The sequence below is a fragment of the Nicotiana attenuata genome, chromosome 9, assembly GCF_001879085.1.
Source record: "Nicotiana attenuata strain UT chromosome 9, NIATTr2, whole genome shotgun sequence".
NCBI classification, from domain to species: Eukaryota; Viridiplantae; Streptophyta; class Magnoliopsida; order Solanales; family Solanaceae; genus Nicotiana; species Nicotiana attenuata.
In genome coordinates, this window is record NC_031997.1 from 16,394,338 (window position 1) to 16,408,768 (window position 14,431).

The 14,431-nt window shown below is 44.1% G+C and overlaps 1 protein-coding gene across 1 annotated transcript; it reads left to right on the forward strand.

The window, feature by feature from the left end:
- On the forward strand, positions 1,225-2,345 carry LOC109232549. Its single transcript, XM_019398316.1, has 3 exons — positions 1,225-1,756; positions 2,029-2,162; positions 2,217-2,345. The coding sequence occupies exons 1-3, from the start codon at positions 1,225-1,227 to the stop codon at positions 2,343-2,345; spliced, it is 795 nt and encodes a 264-aa protein (XP_019253861.1).

Sequence of the window (14,431 nt, forward strand, 5' to 3'; positions counted from 1 at the left end):
ACATTCAGGGCATTAAACCGTGCCAACAAGAAGAACAAACAACCACAACAAACACGCCAACTCATAACTGAAATGGACAACAACTACAGGGAAAACATCAATGTGCCAAACGACGCAGTGGTGACACCTTTTGTGCCAGAAGCTACACTTTATGATTGGGCACAACCAACAACTGACAACCTGGCCACAGCCATTGCTGTGCCCCAAATACAAGCGGAGACATTCCAGATCACCAACAACATGTTGCATCTTTTGCAGAATAAGGGATTGTTCTCCGGGTCACACATTGAAGACCCTCAACAACACCTGAAAAATTTTCTGTCAATTTGTGTGACCCAAAGGCAGCCAAATGTGACCCCAGAAGCCATCAAGTTGTTACTGTTCCCGTTCTCTGTGACTGGGGAAGCTCAGACTTGGCTAAACTCGCTCTCAATAAATTCCATTGCCACTTGGGAGGAATTAGTCAAGCAGTTCCTGAACAAGTTTTAGCCACCCAACAAGACTGCAAGACAGATTGATGAGATATTGCAGTTCAAGCAGCAGCCCACTGAGACCTTGCAGGAAACTTGGGAAAGATTCAAAGGGATTCTAGTGAAGTGTCCTCACCATGGTATTCCAGACCAGATGCTCGGCCAGAGATTCTACATGGGATTAGCAGACAATTTAAAGGCCAATGTAGATGCTTCAGCTGGGGGTGCATTCCTGAGCAAAACATTCACAGAGTGTAAAATCCTTCTTGACAAGATGGCCCAGAATTCAGGATGGATGACGAGAGGTACGACCCTGTCACCAATAGTGCATTCAGTTCCTCTTGACCCAAATAATTCACATGCAGAGAACATAGCCACACTCATGACTCAGATGAGTATATTAACAAAGAAGATTGATGAGATGGGTACAAAGCAAGTGCATATAGTTGACACAACAAATGGAGGGTTGTGTACACATTGCATTTATCAATATTATGTGTGTTCATGGAATGGAGAAGGTGACAACCAAGGGTTAAGAAAGGACATGAATTATGTAAACAATTTTGGGTGTCGGAGGCAAGGAGGACAACAATGGGCACCAGCACCTAACCAACAGTACAGACCAAACATGCCACAACCGGGAGGCATGCGGCCCCAAGGCCAAATGGTGCCATATCAGAGACAACAGGGCTATCGACAGTAGCACCAACAGCAGTTGACATATCAGCAACCTCAATAGCAACAAGACAGCAATATGGTAGATATCAGGGGTATGCTGCAACAACTCATTGGAACAAATGGTAAGATGCAGGAAAAGTTGATAGCGCATGACTCAGCAATTAAGGGTATTGAAACTCAACTGGGGCAGCTGTCCATGGCCTTGAATAACCTCCCCCAGGGAACATTGCCAGCCGACACGAACATTAGCCCCAATGAGCATAACCCGGATCAGCTAATGGCAGTAAGTCTCCAGAATGGGAGAGATTTAGACAAGGAGCAAGAAGTTGCTCAATCCAGAAGAGAGGCTACACCAACCACTCCAGTTCCAGTAGAGATAGATGAATCAATAGAACTCACTGAAGTGGTGGTTGAACAGGCTCTGGTTGATAAGGGTAAAGCTAAAGAAAGTGAACAAGTTGCAGAACAGGTGGTACCTCTTGTGCCACAAAATTCCAACAAAGAACAGCCAACAAGCAGTGAACAAAGAGTGATGACTGCGCCAATCCCTCGGAGCCTGGCCAAACAAAAGAAAGAAGACCAATACAGGAACTTCATGGAAATGCTTCGTCAGATTCAAAATTCATGGAAATGCTTCGTCGGATTCAACTGAATATCCCTCTGATGGATGCTTTGAGGGAAATGCCAGGCTAAGCAAAGATGATGAAAGATCTGATGTCACGGAAATTTGACTTTCAGGACCTGTCCACAGTAACTCTGACACAGACATGCAGCGCAGTAGTGACACGACCCATGGCTCAAAAGATGTCCGATCCAGGTAGCTTCACTATTCCGTGTACTATTGGGAGTTATGCTTTTGCAAAAGCATTGTGTGACTTAGGAGCCAGCATAAACTTGATGCCTTTGGAGATATATACAAGACTGGGCATTGGCAGAGCTAGACCGACTTCGATGCTGTTGCAACTAGTTGACTGCACGGTTAAAAGACCGACAGGGATTCTTGATGATGTGCTGGTAAAAGTGGGAAAGTTTGTATTCCCTGCAGACTTTGTTATTCTGGATTACCAGGTAGATAAGGAGATACCCATCATTTTGGGGAGGCCATTCTTAGCCACTGGGAGAGCATTAATTGATTGTGAAACTGGGGAATTGAAAATGAGGCTGAACGATGAAGAGGTGATATTCAACAATCCATGAGGAGACCCAGTGAATCTGCAAATTGCTCACTAGTGGAAGCTGTGGATGTGATCATGTATGAAGACGATGAGACCCTGAACGCCAAAGATTCATTGGGAGCTTGCTTGACAAATTTAGAGGAGATGGATGGTGAAGGATTGGCAGAGTGGGTCATAGCACTTGAAGGCCAAGGACTCTGGAAGAGGGGGCCTGAGTTCGAGCCCCTTGAGTTAGAAAAGAGGACTACACCACCTGCAAAACCATCAATAGAGGAACCACCACAGAGCTGAAACCACTTCCAGCCCACCTCAGGTATGGTTTCTTGGGTCCCAATTCTACTTTGCCTGTTATTATATCATCTAGTTTGTTAGCTGTGCAGGTAGAACAATTATTGCAGGTGTTGTAGGAATGCAAAACTACCATTGGTTGGACCATGGCAGACATAAAGGGTATCAGCCCGGCCTTCTGCATGCACATGATTCGTCTGGAAGAAGGGCACAAACCTTCTTCAATTCTTTCACCTAATTTGATAATGTCGGAGAACTTGTGGTTCTCAATCATCATCAGCCATTCATAGTACTGCGGGTCCTGAGCTCGGACAAAGAACTTGTTCATTTGCTCCTCTTCTAAGGCGGGTCTGACCTTAGAAGCTTCGGACCTCCAGCGAGTAGCATACTCGCGAAATGTCTCCGTGGGCTTCTTCTTCAAATTTTGAATATAGAACACGTTTGGTGCGTTCTCTGTATTAAATCTGAATCTGTCCATAAAGTCAGATGACATGCTCACCCAGCTTGACCACTTCTTGGGATCTTGGCTGATGTACTAAGACAATGCATCTCCTTTCAAACTCCTGATGAACAGCTTCATGCGGATCCTTTCATCCTTTCCTACTCCAACCAGCTTGTCGCAATAGGTCCTCAGATGGACCTTTGGATCACCCGTGCCATAAAACATTTCGAACTTAGGAGGTTTGTACCCCTCAAGCAGTTCGACATCAGGCTTTATGCAAAGGTCCTCATAGTTCAGCCCCTCGATTCCTTTGCTTCCTCGACGCCCTGAATCCGGCTGGTCAGTTTCTTAAGTTCCTCGGCCAAGTTTCTGATAAGCAGATTCTTTTCATCAGACTCAGGTGTGTATGAGATGGGTTGGGTGGAGTGTGGCATGGTCTCCACGTAGATAGGATTGTTATGGTGGCCTGGTGTATGGGTGTGGAAATGGTCTTTTTTGGAGTTCTGAGGTTCTGGGATGAGTAGCGGAGTGTTGTTTGGGGTGAGGTAGGTGTTACATTGGTTCTTTGGTGGAGCAGCATGATGGTGAGGTGCGGGATAATTCTGTTGTTTTGGGATATTTTGAGGAGGTGTAGGGTTTTGAGTATTGGGGAAGTTGATGTCTGGGGTGTTGAGGGAAAATGACAGGTTTGCCAGATTTCGAACCTGATCGAGCTCTTCATGGAATTTCAACAATTTCTGTTCAAGCTGTGACGCATTCTCGTTAGGAACCCGAATACCCTGGCCATCGGTAGTCTCTACCCGTTCAGCTGTGTTCTCCTTCTTGATGTTGTTTAAATATTCCATTTTGCCTTTGTTCTTGCCTTTAGCGGACTAAGAGGAGGAGTGGGTGGAGGGCCCTTGGATCTTGTGAAATAAGATGATGATGCCAGAGTGCACGAACTAGCCTTTGGGGAGGGGAATAATAAAAAGAAAGAAATAATAAAACAAAAGGTAATCAAGTCAGTGAGGATTACAAAAAGCATTTGCAATATTTAAACACATAGTGCGAGAATGTAAAGCGTGTCCTAATTTGGGAACCTCTTTGTGCCCGAGGTAGGCCTAGCGACAAATAGACTTGGAGAACTTTTGATGCCAATAAATGCTTCATTTCTTAACTTAAAAACAGACGAATCCCAAAACGATACTGAAATAATGATAAAAATGAGTTACTATTGGCACTTGGCCTTATTACATTTAGAAAGCAGGTAAGCCTAAATCTGTTTGGTCTCAGGAGGGCCTTCCTCATGTTGAATGTTTTCGTTGATCAAATCCTCCAGCTCGCGTAGGATCATTAGTAAGAACGCCTTTGCCAGATGTCCTTCTTCGTTTCCCTCAGCGCTCTGGCAGTCGTTGACTCTTTTCCTCACTTTTCCTTCCAATTCTAACAGGCTGTATTCCAGATAATCTAGCTTTTCGCTAGCCTTGACGGCCCTTTCTTTCCATTCATTGATATGATCATCCGATGGAAGATTCTTCCACCAGTCTAGCAAGAGTAGGGGTATGTTAACTATTCCGAAGCTAGGGACCTAGTGCCTCATTTTCTGCAAGACAAAAGGTTAGACCTCACCCCCACCAGACTCGACTATTTATACATTTATGATCAGCATATCGGCATTTGGTTCTCCAAATTAATGCACAGAATGTGATGATGTCCGTTTGGGTTTAGGGAAATCCAGTGGACTTTTGGACAAGGCTATCTTAAAGGATCATTATGTGGACAACATAACTGACCTGGCTAGGTTTGACCATGATGCATGCAACCATTTAAACAGAATAAGGTTTCTATGGGGTTTTAGACTGGTACCCTTGAGCGGACAACTCAAGGGGGAAGGCACGGAACTGTCGACTGCACCGCTGATCGACTAGTTTTATCGCAAATAAGCCTTTCCGAATTTAGGAGGTTCATGATATAGGAAGGGCGCAACCACTCATCAAGCGTTGCTATAGTATTTGTTTGGCGCGAGTGGAGTATGATGTTGAGCATGATTATGGAATAATTAAAAGCATGTTGACATGTATTTGCACGTTAAGAAAGCGATAAATACAGCAGTTTTATAAATTAAAGCAGCGGTAAAGGAAGGAAACAAGAAGGATACGTCAGTTTTGCTTTTGAAGAAGAAATTAAACGCTTAAAGGAATCAAACAAATAATTGCACATAAGGAGGGTACAAATTCACAAAAACGGTATGAAATGGTAAAAGCCTAAATATCCCCAGCATAGTCGCCATGCTGTCGCGCCCTCCTTTTTTTCGCGAAATCGGGTTCGTGACATTTTGGTTGAGACAACTCGTTCCTTTTGGGAAAGGGGTTTGCATTTTTGAAGAGTCGCCACCTACCGATTTAAGGTGCGTTAGGGCACCTATAAGGTTCATCTATAACTACGTTTGGTAACCAGAGATAGGGTAAGGGCTTGAAATTATCCTAAGGGGAAGGTGTTAGGCACCCCACAGGATCCACTAGTGTGGTTCCCGGCCAGATAATTTTTTTGTGAATTTATTTAATTAGCAAATAAACAAGTATGGCTCAAATAGTAGGGGATTTAAGTTTAAACACACAGATTGTTTGAAGAAAAACAGTTAATGAAAAAAGACAAGATTTTGAAAGAAGTACAATCTAAGCGTGTTTGTGAATATAAAGGGGTGTCCTAAGTTGGTTAGCCTATAGGATCACATCAGTACAATGCCCGGTAGTCACTCCTTAGAAAGGGGCTACGCGTGGCATTAGCGCACCGGTCATCATATCCATATCTACCCTTTCCCGCTCCGTGAAGGTAATTAAAGCGAAGGTTGGTCTCGACCCCTATTGCATGCTGTTACCCATCCCTTCCTATCAGTCCCGGAGGAATTTAGGACTCATATCCTATAAAAGGTATTTAAGTGATAACAATAGAACCACTTCAGATCCTATAACAGACAGCACGACTCATACACAGGTAAGGTCCACATTCAGATCCTAACAAGGTATTTAAGTGATAACAATAGAACCAGATTTATCGCATGACTCAGAAAAGAAGTCCGAATCAGGCTTGCCTACTGATTTTAACAGTTGATAATTAGACACTAATCATAGAGATAATTCTGGTTTTATTTAAAGTTGATTACCTAAGGCCTACCTAGGCGTAAAACAATGTGCAGCAGTTATTCAGAATTATCAAAACAGTGTGAAAATTATTTTACCCTAAGAGCATGCTGTTCTAGTTGATACGAATGCAAAGATTATTACCAGCTTTATTCAGAAAAACACCACAATGTGAGATTATTTTTTTTATTTACCTTTTCATGAATAAGTAATTAACTAGGCGTCTTAAACAAAGTGCAAACAAGATCCTAGAACATGATATCTAATATGCACATGCATATGGCAGGATTGTTTAAAAAAAATGAGAATCCCTAAGGCATGATTTCTAAATGCGCACAAGAGTTGCAGAATTATTGAAATGTGACTTCTGAAAGTACGAGACTAACAGATTTTATGCCAATGTTGTTATTGTCCTAGGAGCAGGATTTCTAAGTGATAGACATAAAACATGGATTAGTGATGGATGAGATGCTGAAGCAAGAAAACATGGGTCCTAAGAGCATGATTTCTAATGCATGTATGAACTTTAAACATGGTTTCTATTGCACAATTAGGAATATAACCCTAATAACCTGTTTTATACCCTCAACAACTATAGCATGCATATTTACCCCATCCCTTTCCACTAGCCAACCCAATACTCGTTTACAATAGGTTAATTCAGACCACATTGAAATGANTAAAAAGGGAGAAAATAAATCAATTTAAAACCTTAAAATTATGGGGAAAATAATAAAAAACTTGGGCATGCTTATATATGCATATATATGCTATTTTGAAAGTATTTTGCATATTTAATAATATATAGGGAAAAATTAGGTATCAACAGCTGCCCCTCTTTACCCGGGAAGGATGAAAGAGTTTTCGGGTAAAGAAATGATGGCCAATTTTGACCGAACGAAATGGTTTGGGAAGATTTAGGCCGCACCCTGGCTTCTGATCTCCCTACATATCCCTGGTTTCACAAGAATCAGGCCGTATGTAGTTCAGGACCCATCGACGGAGTATACCGATGAAGCGACATCAAGAACGGACGCAACATATAAGGCTGGGTGAGCGAACGGTTTAAGAGAATGGTTAGGTTTGATATGGCTGAGGGAACTGGAGAGGGATTGCTCTTGCTAGGATAACTGTTGCTCGCCGTTTTACCTGCAAATAGAAGCAATACAAGCGTATACTATGCATAAATTTAAACATGATGCAAATTCCCATTGGACCATGAATGTTGTCTTTGGACGATGAGGATGATGTCCTTAGACCATGATGTCCCGGGCCATGGGTTGTATAATAAGGGATTCGCAGGCCATGAGATGATGTTCTCGGGCTATGAGGATGGTGCCTCCGAACCAGGTCGCCTTTGAATAATGATACGCAAAAATTGAAAGAGATCCTCGGGCCATGACATGGTGTTCTTGGGCTATGAAGATGGTGCCTCCGAACGATGACGCCTTTGGATGAGTTGGCGATATTTTAGCCCATGAAGGATGCAGTATGAGGCGATCTTTCAGTCATGCAGATGGAGTATGTGGCGATCTTTCAGCCATGCAATGCAGTATGAGGCGATCTTTCAGCCATGCAGATGCAATATGTGGCGATCTTTCAGCCATGCAATGCAGTATGAGGTGATCTTTCAGCCATGCAGTGCAGTATGGGGCGATCTTTCAGCCATGCAGATGCAGTATGTGGCGATCTTTCATCCATGCAATGCAGTATATGGCGATATTTCAGCCATGCAATGCAGATGGAGGTAGANNNGGATGATGTCCTTTAGACCATGATCGTCTTCGGGCCATGGGTTGTATGATAGGGATTCGTAGGTCCATGAAATGATATTCTCGGGCTATGAGGATGGTGCCTCCGAACCATGACGCCTTTGAATAATGATACGCAAAAATTGAAAGGGATCCTCAGGCCATGACATGGTGTTCTCGGGCTATGAAGATGGTGCCTCCGAACGATGACGCCTTTGGATGAATTGGCAATATTTCAGCCCATGCAATGCAGTATGTGGCGATATTTCAGCCCATGCAATGCAGTATGTGGTGATATTTCAGCCCATGCAATACAGTATGTGGCGATCTTTCAGCCATGCAGTGCAGTATGGGGCAATCTTTCAGCCATGCAGATGCAGTATGGGGCGATCTTTCAGCCATGCAGATGCAGTATGTGGCGATCTTTCAGCCATGCAGTGCGGTATGGGGCGATCTTTCAGCCATGCAGATACAGTATGGGGCGATCTTTAAGCCATGCAGATGCAGTATGTGGCCATCTTTCAGCCACACAATGCAGTATGTGGCGATCTTTCAGCCATGCAGATGCAGTATGGGGCGATCTTTCAGCCATGCAGATACAGTATGTGGCGATCTTTTAGCCATGCAGTGCAGTATGAGGTGATCTTTCAGCCATGCAGATGCAGTATGAGGCGATCTTTCAGCCATGCAGATGCAATATGTGGCGATCTTTCAGCCATGCAATGTAGTATGTGGCGATCTTTCAGCCATGCAATGCAGTATGTGGTGATCTTTCAGCCATACAGATGCAGTATGGGGCGATCTTTCAGCCATGCAGATACAGTATGTGGCGATCTTTCAGCCATGCACTGCAGTATGGGGCGATCTTTCAGCCATGCAGATGCAGTATGGGGCGATCTTTCAGCCATACAGATGCAGTATATGGCAATCTTTAAGCCATGCAGGTGCAGTGTGGGGCAATCTTTCAGCCATGCAGGTGCAGTACGTGGTGATCTTTCAGCCATGCAGTGCGGTATGGGGCGATCTTTCAGGCATGCAGATGCAGTATAGGGCGAACTTTCAGCCATGCAAATGTAGTATGTGGCGATCTTTCAGCCATGCAATGCAGTATGTGGCGATCTTTCAGCCATGCAAATGCAGTATGGGGCGATCTTTCAGCCATGCAGATGCAGTATGTGGCGATCTTTTAGCCATGCAGTGTAGTATGGGGCGATCTTTCAGCCATGTAGATGCAGTATGGGGCGATCTTTCAGCCATGCAGATGCATTATGTGGCGACCTTTCAGCGATGCAATGTAGTATGTGGCGATCTTTCAGCCATGCAATGCAGTATGTGGCGATCTTTCAGCCATACAGATGCAGTATGGGGCGATCTTTCAGCCATGCAGATGCAGTATGGGGCGATCTTTCAGCCATGCAGATGCAGTATGTGGCGATCTTTCAGCCGTGCAGATGCAGTATGTGGCGATCTTTCAGCCNTAGAGCTGCTTGTCGTTCCAACCCAGTTCCAACAATGCATTTCTCGGAGCGAGAAAGAGGAACTGCTTGACGTTGCATATTAGAACTCATTAAAGCTCGATTCGCATCATTATGTTCGATAAAAGGAATGAGGGAAGCTCCAATAGAAAAATATTGAAAAGGAAAAATACTTCGAAGATGAACCTGTTCCCATGCAATAGTCAAGAATTCTTGACGGTATCGAGCTGGAACAACCTGTTCTTCCTGAATATCCCGATTTAAGGCTAAAGAATTTCCTGCCGCTACCATATAGTATTGAGCCTCTGTACCGTAAACCAGTATATAGGGGGTTGCCCCGGTTGATGTGCGACCTATGGTGCGATACCCCAGTAGAGCAAATGATAACTTCTCATGCCACTGTCTATGCTTCTCTATCATTTTCCTCAATATCTTCTTGATATTCTTGTTGGTGGCTTCTACAGCTCCATTCATCTGAGGTCTGTAGGTTGTGGAATTCTTGTGTTTGATCTTGAAAGTTTCGCACATAGCTTTCATCAAGTCGCTGTTGAGGTTGGAGCCATTATCAGTAATGATTGACTCCGGAATTTCGAATCGACAAATAATGCGGTCGCGGACAAAGTCTGCCACGACTTTCTTAGTCACTGCTTTGTAAGATGCTGCTTCGACCCATTTGGTGAAATAGTCAATGGCTACTAGGATGAACCTGTGTCCGTTGGAAGCGGCAGGCTCGATTGGTCCAATAACATCCATTCCCCAGGCGACGAACGACCACGGTGAGCTTGTTGCGTTAAGCTCATTTGGAGGTACCTTTATCATGTCTGCATGTATCTGACAGCGGTGGCATTTATGAACATACTGGATGCAGTCTGTTTCCATAGTCATCCAAAAGTAACCAGCCCGGAGTATCTTCTTTGCTAAGACAAAACCGTTCATATGTGGATCCCAGGTCCCAGCATGAATTTCCTCTAGTAGCTTGGATGCTTCCTTTGCGTCGACACATCTTAATAATCCTAAATCAGGAGTCCTCCTATACAGGATTCCTTCGCTGTGAAAGAAGTTGTTGGACAATCTCCTTTTGCCAAATATTCCTTGATATCCTGAAACCAAGGCTTTCCGTCTGCTTCTTATTCAACATGGGCACAATAAGCTGGCTGATTATGGATTTTCACCGGAATGGGATCAATGAAATTCTTGTCTGGATGCTGTATCATAGATGATAGGGTAGCCAATGCATCGGCGAACTCATTCTGGATTCTGGGAACGTGTTGGAATTTCGTCTTCGTGAACCTCACTCTCAATTCCTGTACGTGGTGCAGATACGGGAGTATCTTGGAGTTCTTGGTTGCCCATTCTCTTCGTACCTGATGTAAAAGTAAGTCTGAATCTCCAATCATTAGCAGCTGTTGAACGTTTATGTCAATGGCCATTTTGAGTCCTAAGATGCATGCTTCATACTCGGCCATATTGTTGGTGCAGGGGAACCTGAGTTTGGCAGACACCGGATAATGCTGACCGATTTTTGATATTAGGACTACTCCAATGCCAACTCCTTTGAAGTTCGCTGCTCCATCGAAGAACATTCTCCAACTGTCATAGGATTCCGCAATGTCTTCTCCTATGAATGATACCTCTTCATCAGGAAAATACATTTTCAGGGGTTCGTATTCTCCATCCACGGGGTTTTCAGCGAGGTGGTCTGCCAGTGCCTGTCCCTTGACCGCTTTCTGAGTTACGTAAACAATGTCGAACTCACTCAGCAGGATTTGCCACTTGGCTAGCTTGCCAATGGGCATGGGCTTCTGAAAGATTTACTTCAAGGGATCCATTCTGATATGAGATATGTAGTATAAACACAGAAGTAANGAGGCGATCTTTCAGCCATGCAGATGCAGTATGTGGCGATCTTTCAGCCATGAAGTGCAGTATGGGGCGATCTTTCAGCCATGCAGATGCAGTATGTGGCGATCTTTCAGCCATGCAATGCAGTATGTGGCGATCTTTCAGCCATGCAAGCAGTATGTGGCGATTTTTCAGCCATGCAGATGCAGATGGAGGTAGAGCTTAACCTCGGAAGGCAGAATAGTAGCATTATGCAATGCAGATGCAGATGGAGGTAGAGCTTAACCTCGGAAGGCAAAATAGTAGCCTTATGAAAATCGGAAGGCAGAATAGTAGCCTTATGCAAATTGGAAGGCAGAATGGTAGCCTTATGCAATGCAGATGCAGATGGAGGTAGAGCTTAACCTCGGAAGGCAGAATAGTAGCCTTATGCAATGGAAGGCAGAATAATAGCCTTATGCAAGAAATAAAATAATAAATGATAGTGGAGTTTTCTTAGCTGAGAGCAGATTGCAGCGTTGTGATTACTGGGAGCATTGTGACTACAGAGCATTACTTGTGTGTGTTGATAGCAAATATCGGCAAGTGCGATGGTTTGGAGAGTCGTATTCTTGAACAATGTTTATTCCATGGGTGTACAGTATGTTTTAACAATTTCGCAATCCTAGTGCCTGCATCCAAAGAAAAATCGTGAGTTTTGTAAAGGGGGGAGGTTAGTTCGTATCCCCGCCAACTTTGCTTGACTCGTTCGGCTTTGATATGGTGATATCGTCTGTATCACTGGGGTAGCGTTGCTAAACAAAGCAGTTTCAATAATAAACATGCATGATTTTGTAAAGTATGGCATAAATGTATAGTAAAAAATAGCTTTTAGATGAACCGACGACTGTGACGTAGTTCAGGACATTGCAACCTCTCCTGCTACGGAATTTTGAGGGTCTTCCTCAAAATTCTGCCCCAGTTTGATGGGTTGACGTTTCTGACTGTTGCTCGTGCGGCGATCGGCTGAAATTATTTCAGAATTTTCAGGGTCCTCCTCAAAATTCTGCCCCAGTTTCCAATTACGAGGGAGAATGAAATTTTATTGAATTGTGATCGAACCCATAGGGCTGCCTACGTATCCCCTCTTAAACAGGAATCAGGTCAGGCATAGTTCAATTTATATCATATAAGGAAAACATAAAGATTACACATAGTAACGCTTGACTGCATCTGAATTGATCGGCTTTGTCCAGACTTCTCCGTCCATTTCTGCAAGTATGAGGGCTCCTCCTGTTAGAACCCAGTGAACCATGTATGGACCCTGCAGTTGGGAGAGAACTTCCCTTTGGCTTCATCTTGATACGGAAAAATTTTCTTCTACACTAATTGCCCTGGTGTGAACTGTCTTGGCCTGACTCTTTTGTTGAAGGCTCTGGACATTCTGTTCTGGTAAAGTTGGCCATGGCAGACTGCATTCATTCTCTTTCCGTCTATAAGGGCTAGTTGCTCATAACGACTTTTTACCCATTCTGCATTGTCGAGCTCAGCTTTTTGTATGATCCTTAGGGAAGGAATTTCCACCTCAGCGGGAATGACAGCCTCTGTACCGTAAACCAGCATGTAGGGGTTTGCCCCAGTTGATGTGCGTACCGTGGTACGATACCCCAGAAGAGCAAAGGGTAACTTCTCGTGCCACTGTCTATGCTTCTCTCATTTTCCTCAATATCTTCTTGATATTCTTGCTGGCGGCTTCTACAGCTCCATTCATCTGAGGTCTATAGGCTGTGGAATTCTTGTGTTTGATCTTGAAAGTTTCGCACATATCTTTCATCAAGTCGCTGTTGAGGTTGGAGCCATTATCAGTAATGATTGACTCTGGAATTCCGAATCGACAAACAATGCGGTCGCGGACAAAGTCTGCCACGACTTTCTTAGTCACTGCTTTGTAAGATGCTGCTTCGACCCATTTGGTGAAATAGTCAATGGCTACTAGGATGAACCTGTGTCCGTTGGAAGCGGCAAGCTCGATTGGTCCAATAACGTCCATTCCCCAGGCGGCGAGCAGCCACGGTGAGCTTGTTGCATTAAGCTCGTTTGGAGGTACCTTTATCATGTCTGCATGTATCTGACAGCGGTGGCATTTCCGGACATACTGGATGCAGTCCGTTTCCATAGTCATCCAAAAGTAACCAGCCTAGAGTATCTTCTTTGCTAAGACAAAACCGTTCATATGTGGACCGCAGGTCCCTGCATGAATTTCCTCTAGTAGCTTGGATGCTTCCTTTGCGTCGACACATCTTAATAATCCTAAATCGGGATTCCTCTTATACAGGATTCCTCCGTTGTGAAATAAGTTGTTGGACAATCTCCACAGTGTGCGTTTCTGAGTAGGATTTGCAAGCTCTGGGTACTCTCATTTTGCCAAATATTCCTTGATATCATGAAACCAAGGCCTTCCGTCTGCTTTTTCTTCAGCATGGGCACAGTAAGATGGCTGATTATGGATTTTCACCGGAATGGGATCAATAAAATTCTTGTCTGGATGCTGTATCATAGATGATAGGGTAGCCAACACATCGGCGAGCTCATTCTGGATTCTGGGAACATGTTGGAATTCCGTGTTTGTGAACCTCTTTCTCAACTCCTGTACGTGGTGCAAATACGGGAGTATCTTGGAATTCTTGGTTGCCCATTCTCCTCGTACCTGATGTATAAGCAAGTCTGAATCTCCAATCACTAGTAGCTCTTGAACGTTCATGTCAATGGCCATTTTGAGTCCCAAGATGCAGGCTTCATACTCGGCCATATTGTTGGTGCAGGGGAACCTGAGTTTGGCAGACACCGGATAATGCTGACCGGTTTCTGATATTAGGACTGCTCCAATGCCAACTCCTTTGAAGTTTGCTGCTCCATCGAAGGACATTCTCCAACCGTCATAGGATTCCTCAATGTCTTCTCCTATGAATGATACCTCTTTATCAGGAAAATACGTTTTCAGGGGTTCGTATTCTCCATCCACGGGGTTTTCAGCAAGGTGGTCTGCCAGTGCCTGTCCCTTGACCGCTTTCTGAGTTACGTAAATAATGTTGAACTCACTCAACAGGATTTGCCACTTGGCTAGCTTGCCGGTGGGCATGGGCTTCTGAAAGATGTACTTCAAGGGATCGATTCTCAATATGAGATATGTAGTATAGGCATAGAAGTAATGT

Coding starts and splice junctions, on each gene's coding strand:
- LOC109232549 (XM_019398316.1), top strand. CDS start 1,225: ATGGTAGATATCAGGGGTATGCTGCAACAACTCATTGGAACAAATGGT. Junction 1,757..2,028: donor GAACTTCATGGAAATGCTTC/GTCAGATTCAAA, acceptor TGTGTGACTTAG/GAGCCAGCATAAACTTGATG. Junction 2,163..2,216: donor GGATTCTTGATGATGTGCTG/GTAAAAGTGGGA, acceptor CTGGATTACCAG/GTAGATAAGGAGATACCCAT.